This window comes from Vanessa cardui, chromosome 11 (assembly GCF_905220365.1).
Source record: "Vanessa cardui chromosome 11, ilVanCard2.1, whole genome shotgun sequence".
Taxonomy (NCBI): Eukaryota; Metazoa; Arthropoda; class Insecta; order Lepidoptera; family Nymphalidae; genus Vanessa; species Vanessa cardui.
The window spans coordinates 532,973-540,961 of record NC_061133.1 but is presented as its reverse complement, the minus strand read 5'-3'; the positions used below and the strand labels follow the sequence as shown (position 1 = coordinate 540,961).

Genomic DNA, 7,989 nt, shown 5'->3' with positions numbered 1-7,989 from the left:
CTTAATGCTTCAAATGACAATGGAATGCATTTTACAATTTATACTTTGATTGTTGGTATTAACAAAAATCATACTCCTCTTTATTTTGACTCGATCACATCTTTTTATTTCATTTACGAAGCATAGTTGAGTACAACCTTCCTTGCAAAATATTCATAAATAAATATATGAGAAAAAAAATGCTATACACTTAATTGTTTTATAATATATTACGTATTCTGTTAGAATTGTAAATAAATATGTTTTGTATATCGTCAACTAGTTACAATATTTTTGCAGTGGCCATGTACAAAGTTACGATTAGTATTAGTGTAAGTTTTTACACATGTCTAGTGCTAAAATGTGCCATTAATTTGGCAAAAACTATTCTAAACTGTTGTTCGGAAATTAATAAATTTTTTGAAATCTACATTTGTCTCTGTCTACATACACCACCGAATACCTTTATAAAAAAGAGAGTGCATTCTCCTGAGTTTACGAAGACACTTTAATAGTACTATAATATATATACAATTGGCCTGGGTGAGACCGACCGCGGCGTCGCGTCGTAGCCAAATCGGTCAAGGGATCAGTGCATTAATGTTGGTAAATTATTCCGAAAAAGTAAAAATATTGCGATCAAACAAAACAATTAATTTTATTTGTATTGGCGTTTGTTCGTGGCTTAAACTAGAACGACTCAAGCGTCTATTAATTATATTTTTTCCTATAAGCTATAAACAAAAAGTGTACAGCTTCATTAAGAAAAAGCGGTGAATGCTTGTTTTAATTGTCATATACATACACACTAAATTCAAGAAAACCGTGGCTTTAACCCTCATTTTTTAATTTTACAATAATTATTTACTATTAATAATAGAAAGCAACGAAGAACAAAGCACTTTTAATTGATTACGTTATATTATCTGTATTTAATAACATGATGTTGATGTGACATGTGTAATGTGTTATCTGTTAGTTTTTGACAGCTAATGAAAGTGTAAAAGTCGGAGGGAATTGTATTTTTAATGTGATTTTCATGATTTCTTTCTTTTCATTAGAGTTAAAATTAACAAAATAGAATGGCTTTATATTGTGCAAGTACGTATCCTATATAAAACAATTTACCATTACTTTTTTTTAAATTAAAGCGTGCATCGGAAACCGGTTGATGCTCGGCTTGTATTTTGCTTATTTCTTATAAAAGTTTAAAATAGTATCAAATAAATATATGCCAATTAACATTTGTTATATATTACTTTTTAAAATAAAAGCTGACGTATGATATTTTTCTGAGTTTGCTAGAAGTTAACCTAGTAACCTATCTTTTTTAGTATCAAATGAAGTGCCCGAAGTGCCGGTCGTGTCCCCCTCGTCGGGGGCCGTTTTCGAGAAGCGTATTATTGAAAAATATATAATTGAAAATGGTGTCGATCCAATAAGTGGAAAAGATCTGCGAGTTGAAGATCTTATTGAAATAAAGAGTAAGTAATAGCCATTAATGACTTATGCTCTATTTAAACAGCAACTTGTGTCTAATTTAATGATAAAATGATTTATTATCGGTAAAATCACATATATCAATTCATACACATATTAGTGAAAAATGCAGTGTCTACAGTAGATGATACACATATACATTTTATATATCACTTAATAATTAAAAGGAATAATTATGACTATTTCAAGAAAATAAACTAATACTAAAAGGCACCAAACAGTTTTATAACAAGCACTGCTATGCGCTGAAACTGTATGATTGCAGATGGTATCAAAAACCTCTTAATACAATGCTTTAGCCATAAATAAATATTTTTTTTAAAAAGATCTTCTTATAGTGATTATTTATATACAATTCCTTTTGAAACTACAATGGTTTTTCTTATGAAACAAACTTTCCTCAGCACCTCCGATAGTAAAGCCTAAGCCCCCCAGTGCAACATCTATCCCGGCAACTCTAAAGAGCATGCAGGATGAATGGGATGCCTTGATGTTACACACATTCACACAACGACAGCAGCTGCAAACTGCTAGACAGGTACGAGTGTAATATTTGTTATACAGTGCATACCCAACAAACATTTTAGTCGTATAAGAAGAAATTACGCAACTAATAATTGTATAAGCGTTGTATAGAAGTCGTTTTATTCTGTTCTTCGACTTAGTGCCGCCTATAGTTTATTTGACTTATAGTCGTGTAAAAACGTCGTAGAAACGTCTATACGACTGCTTTATACGACTATTACACGATATTTAGTCGTGTAACCGTCTTTGCGACTTTTATACCGACGAAAGTCGTATTAGAGTGACGTATAAAACCCCTATACGAATTTAAGTCAATATGACTTTTTCCCGACATTTATACGACTGAATGTCGTATAAGAGTTTTAAAATACACTAAATATTACATACACCGCCATTCATATGCGTTTTTGTAAAAATAATTTTACATAGTTGAAAAGGATAAAAAAAGCTGGGCAAATATATAAAAAAGTGGCCACTTTAAGATTAAAGTTAAAAAAAATTATGCATTATTTCTTACCTCCAATTGTACTATATCGAATATAATTACGCGACAAGTTACCTGTCGATCAATTGGAGATGGTTCCGTACAAAATTTAGAGAGTTCTGAGCAAACGTAATATTAATCGAAGCGCAGAAAGTGCATTTAGTGTAACAGCTGTCATGATATTTTAAATATACTTATATAATTTTAATTCAAATAATAATATTTAGTACGGTTTTGATTTCTAAATACATTTTTTTTTAATTGAAATTACATTTATTAGCATGTTTATTGATTCGGTTATAGACACCGTATTGTGGGACTTCCTCTCGTGGCGTGGTGTGCCGAGCTGGTACTGCTGGTAAATGCCTGGCACGAGAAAAACAAAAGGCGGTTGATTTTTATCGGGGGGTGGGGAAAAAAGCTGGATTGTGTATTAGTGATAGTTCCGATTATGATAGTAGAAATGAAGCCCATGGAAATGATATACTTCGTGATGATCTAAAAAAATGGGTATAAAATCTGAACTATTATATCACGTATCATTTTTTTTTCAAAGCATACAAAAAAACTCCATAGTTATATAAAATAACAAGGTTTTAAACACTTGACAAATACTAAACTGAACTCTAATTTCGTTTTCTATGGCGGAATATTTACAAATCCAATAATGACATAAATTGAAACGTCGTTTAGAAGTTGTATAAAAGTCTTTTCCTGCACTTTAAGTCGTGTAAAGGTAATTTTTAAAACTTACTTTAAAAAATCTCAATAAAATATTAATTATTTAATGAATTACACTAGCGCGTTAATTACATAGTTAAAACTAACGCATTATACTCGATAAAATTAATTTCCCATCAGATCAATGTTCCTTGAACTTGAGTTTCGAAGTAAACACATTGATGAATAAATAAAAAATAATGTTCACAATCAATGAAGTTTTTTCGTGACAGCTTTCAAATTCAATTTACATTTAATATTTTATCCAGTCACTTTGACAACAAATATAGTCTTGTAAGAAGCGTGTTGGATACTGCTATTCGATCAAATGTCGTAAAGCAGTGGTAATAAACACTGTAAGTCTGCCGCACGACCTCTATACGACCACTATGCGACCACTATGCGACCAAAAAGTAACTTATGCGACCGCTACATGACTCTTATAGGAAACTAAGTCGTATAAAATGGGCCTTTTCTTGGTGATATCGACGTTTTAGCGGCGTAATGGCGACCAGCTTATAGAACCAAAAGTTACAGTTGGCACGTTGTGGCGACCTGTTAAATGTTTGTTGGGTAATGTTTGTTGGTTATTAAAATAATTATTTTGTCTATCTTGTAAAATTTTATACAAATCTTTTCACTTGTCTTACTTATCGCAAAGTATTGTAGTATTTATATGTTATTTATGAATTACAGTTATTTAGGAGACAAAATACTTTAGGACTAATTGTGGCAGAAAGAATAAAATTTATTTATTTATATGTCATTTGACTGTATGAGGTTAGTCATAAAAGTAAACTTTAGTGTACATACTTTCTCAGAAATATATACTTTTACATCACTCTTTTAAATCTTATAATTAAAAGAAATTTTAAGAAAGATTTGTTTTGATATCAGACATCAAAAAGATCATGTCTACTCTAAGGTCTAACAGTTTGGCATTTTAAAAATATTGAATTTATGCACACACACCTGGTATGTGCAGATACATTTTATAACTAATCACAAAGTTTTAGTAATGTAATGCCATGACAATAATAGTATTTATATAAGTTTCACATTCAATGTACTTAACATTGAATGTGAACAATCACTTTTAATACTACTGGTCGCTGTAGAAAAATTACAAATAGACTTGAAATATTTGAACGTGATCCCCGCAGGAGCTCAGTCACGCGCTGTACCAGCACGACGCGGCGTGCCGCGTCATCGCGCGGCTGACGAAGGAGGTGACGGCGGCGCGCGAGGCGCTGGCCACGCTGAAGCCGCAGGCGGGGCTGGCGGCGCCGGCGGCGCACGCGGCCGACGCGGCGGGCGCGGGCGGCGCGGCGGCGGCCGGCATGTCGCCCGACGTGGTGGCGCGCCTGCAGGAGCGCGCCACGGCGCTCACGCAGGAGCGCAAGCGCCGCGGCCGCACCGTGCCCGACGGGCTCGTGGCGCTCGACCAGATCCGCGCCTTCCTCACGCTCGCCTCGCATCCCGTAGCGTGCCGTTCCCTCACTAAATTGTACTCGTTGATTCTCCTTTATTGAATATGTGTCTATTCTTTTATCCTAACGTTTCAGGGTCTCCATTCGGCTAGCGTCCCCGGTATACTCGCCCTCGACATCAATCCGTCCGACCACAGTCGTCTGCTGACCGGCGGTAACGACCGCAACGCGACGGTGTTCAACAAGGACACGGAGCAGGTGGTCGCGATCCTCAAGGGGCACACGAAGAAGGTGACGCGCGTCATCTACCATCCGGACGAGGACACGGTCATCACGGCGTCTCCGGACCACACCATACGCGTGTGGAACGTTCCTACGTTAGTAATTTTATTTATTGGATTTATAACAATCTATAAACATTAAATTCCATAAGATTCTGTCATCAATAATTTTCTATACTTTCCATTTCAATTCGATTTTTAATATCTAAGCCTTGAGTTAAATTCTACATTGTCTCTATAATATAATAAATACTAAGTAGAATTAGTAGTTCCTAATCAAATTTCACATTTTGCCAAGGTGTAGAGGATATACAAGATATTAAATAATCAAAGATAATAATTGTAACGATCTGCATAACACGTTAGATCTCAGACGACGGTGCTGCTGCGCTCGCACGACGGGCCGGTGACGGGCCTGTCGCTGCACCCCACGGGCGACTACGTGCTGTCCACCTCCACTGACCAGCACTGGGCCTTCTCAGACATACGCACCGGCACACTGCTCACCAAGGTTATATTATTAATATACAAAGTCAAAATAATATAAATTATGTATGTTAAAGACTTACAGGTAGTTTTGGAGCGTTACTTAATTTTTTTTATATACACAGGTCAGTGATGCTTCTGGGGTGAGCCTCACAACAGCGCAGTTCCATCCAGACGGTCTCATCTTCGGAACCGGCACTGAGGACTCACAAGTAAAGATCTGGGATTTGAAGGAGCAGAGCAACGTGGCCAACTTCCCCGGACACGCCGGGCCCGTGACGTCCATATCGTTTTCAGAAAACGGTTACTATCTAGCCACGGCTGCCGAAGACTCCTGTGTTAAACTGTGGGATTTGAGGAAGCTGAAGAACTTCAAGACCATCCAGCTGGACGAGGGCTACTCTATCAAGGAGTTGTGCTTCGACCAGAGCGGTACCTACCTGGCGATCGCCGGAACGGACGTGAGGGTGTACCTGTGTCGGCAGTGGCAGGAGCTGAAAGTGTTCAACGACCACACGGCCTCTGCCACCGGAGTGCGCTTTGGCAAGAACGCTCAGTACCTCGCCTCCACGAGTATGGACCGTACGCTCAAACTGTATGGCATTGAGTAATTTCATATCAGGACCTACATACATTACTTGTTTTTACACATTTTTTTACATTACAGAGATATTATATCCTTGTCAGCGTCACTGTAAGTTAAGGGTATAAAATTAAGTAAGCTAAGAATAATTTTAGTATTGTGTTAGGCTAACAATATTATTTTTCTTTCTATAAGACTTGTATTAGTGGGTGATATCTAATACTGATGGTATGATGTGAATGATTATTGAGATTTAAATGTTGGGGCAACAACACAAGTTAATATTTAAATTAACCAAATCTCTACTACAAAATATTATGTAATTTGTGTATGTTAGGACAGAAAATGTTTATTGAGTTGAAATTAAATAAACTACGCCATATTTATTGACTTCTTAAAGCCAGGGACGAAAATTAAGAACTCTTAACTTTTAACATAATAAAATGTAACCTAAATAAATTATCTGTGACAGTCTCTGGCTGAAGTTTGTCGAAATAAAGAATTGCCATGTAATGTGATCAAGAATGTGTTGTTTGAATCGCTTATCCTTCGTGCTATGTTTATACATGAGTCCATACATGTTCCAATTAAGTTTATATCCAGAATATTACTTCTATATTTTGAAAATCTTATAATAGTTAATAAAGTGAGTGACAAATAATAATTGGCATCGTTTTTTTCCTTTTCAAACGTCGCTTATGGTTGTTGAAACAAAATCGAAATATTCAGTTCGAAATGTAGATATCACCGAAAAAAATTCCTAACTTAGTAGTTACTATTTTAGACTAATAGGCCGTTTGATGTAACGCAACCGTTTACCGCGTTAGTAGTAAATATTTTACCAGCTTCAACAACAACTTATATTATTAGTATGAGTATTTTCTCAGTGAGTCGCTGAAGCTTCCGGTTCGGGCCAAAGACTGACCTGGCGATGTAAAGAGTATGTAATAAAACGCTAGACTTGATAGCATCGTTTATTTTAATAATTTACAGTTTAAACATTTGACAATAATTATATACACTTATATTACAGGAATATTAAAATAAATCTACCGAATTCGTAAAATAAAAACATGTCCGTCCGTGGTGTCGGGTCGTCGACCTCCCGGCCCAAACTGAACTACAACTAGCGTTACGCCTGCATACGTTACCAACGATTCTTTACACAAAATATCATTTACAAACTAAATTTAGAAATATGATCACGAGCCACGGGTTTGAAGGCCCCTTTTTTGTATGAGCGTTAAATATGAGTAACTTAAATAGAAAAGTATGGAACGCGTGCATTTACACCACAGACTATTGCATATCGATAGCATTATCACGTGTCGATACTATCGACAGTTCCGAAACACAGCCACAGATTAATTTATTAAGTGAGTTTAATGCTATACACACACGCCTTTGTACTTTATCCGGGCAGAAATGTAAAAAACTATAAAATTAGATCTTTCAGACACAGAATACACCTACGATATGTCCTGAGATAACATTTTATTCAAACCTTTACTGTGGTTAAAGAATTACTTTTCTATTTAAGCTACTCGTTACGGTTTTAAAAATCACATTCACTTCATAAACGACATAATTTTAAAGCCCTTAGCATAAGTCTTGCTACCTTATTCCTTTCACCAACAATTAATTTTTTTTCAATCAAAAATGCTATATTTTATATTTCACACCAGTCACCAATTCGCACAAAAACACTTAAATTTATAATATGCTTGATAGAACCGTCTTATTTGCTTTCATCGAATTCTTTTGGAGACTGCACTGAACGACCACAAAATATTTCGCGTTAACTAAAATACTACAATGAATTACTTTGAATTGGTCGAGATGAGGAAAAAATCGCTTTGAATGTCTGCGAAGTCGTTATCGAACCTTTAGAAGTAAAATTAAAGAGGATATAAGAAGTTAAGTGTATTATTAGTAACAAATCTCATGGATTGTGTTTCTTTACTTTATTTATTTATATGACCTTTGGAATAGGTTATATAT

The 7,989-nt window shown here is 35.6% G+C and overlaps 1 protein-coding gene across 1 annotated transcript; it reads left to right on the top strand.

Moving 5' to 3' along the window:
• Positions 1-930: 930 nt before the first annotated feature.
• Positions 931-6,655, top strand: LOC124533728 (pre-mRNA-processing factor 19). The gene is made up of 7 exons (XM_047109180.1): positions 931-1,080; positions 1,314-1,463; positions 1,884-2,017; positions 4,372-4,689; positions 4,774-5,015; positions 5,286-5,430; positions 5,531-6,655. The coding sequence occupies exons 1-7, from the start codon at positions 1,062-1,064 to the stop codon at positions 6,014-6,016; spliced, it is 1,494 nt and encodes a 497-aa protein (XP_046965136.1). The 5' UTR covers positions 931-1,061; the 3' UTR covers positions 6,017-6,655.
• The last annotated feature ends 1,334 nt before the right edge of the window (positions 6,656-7,989 follow it).

Excerpts from the sequence above, each read along its gene's own strand:
- LOC124533728 (XM_047109180.1), top strand. Across the intron at positions 2,018-4,371 it reads AGCTGCAAACTGCTAGACAG|GAGCTCAGTCACGCGCTGTA; the intron begins GTACGAGTGTAA and ends TGATCCCCGCAG. Across the intron at positions 4,690-4,773 it reads TCACGCTCGCCTCGCATCCC|GGTCTCCATTCGGCTAGCGT; the intron begins GTAGCGTGCCGT and ends CTAACGTTTCAG.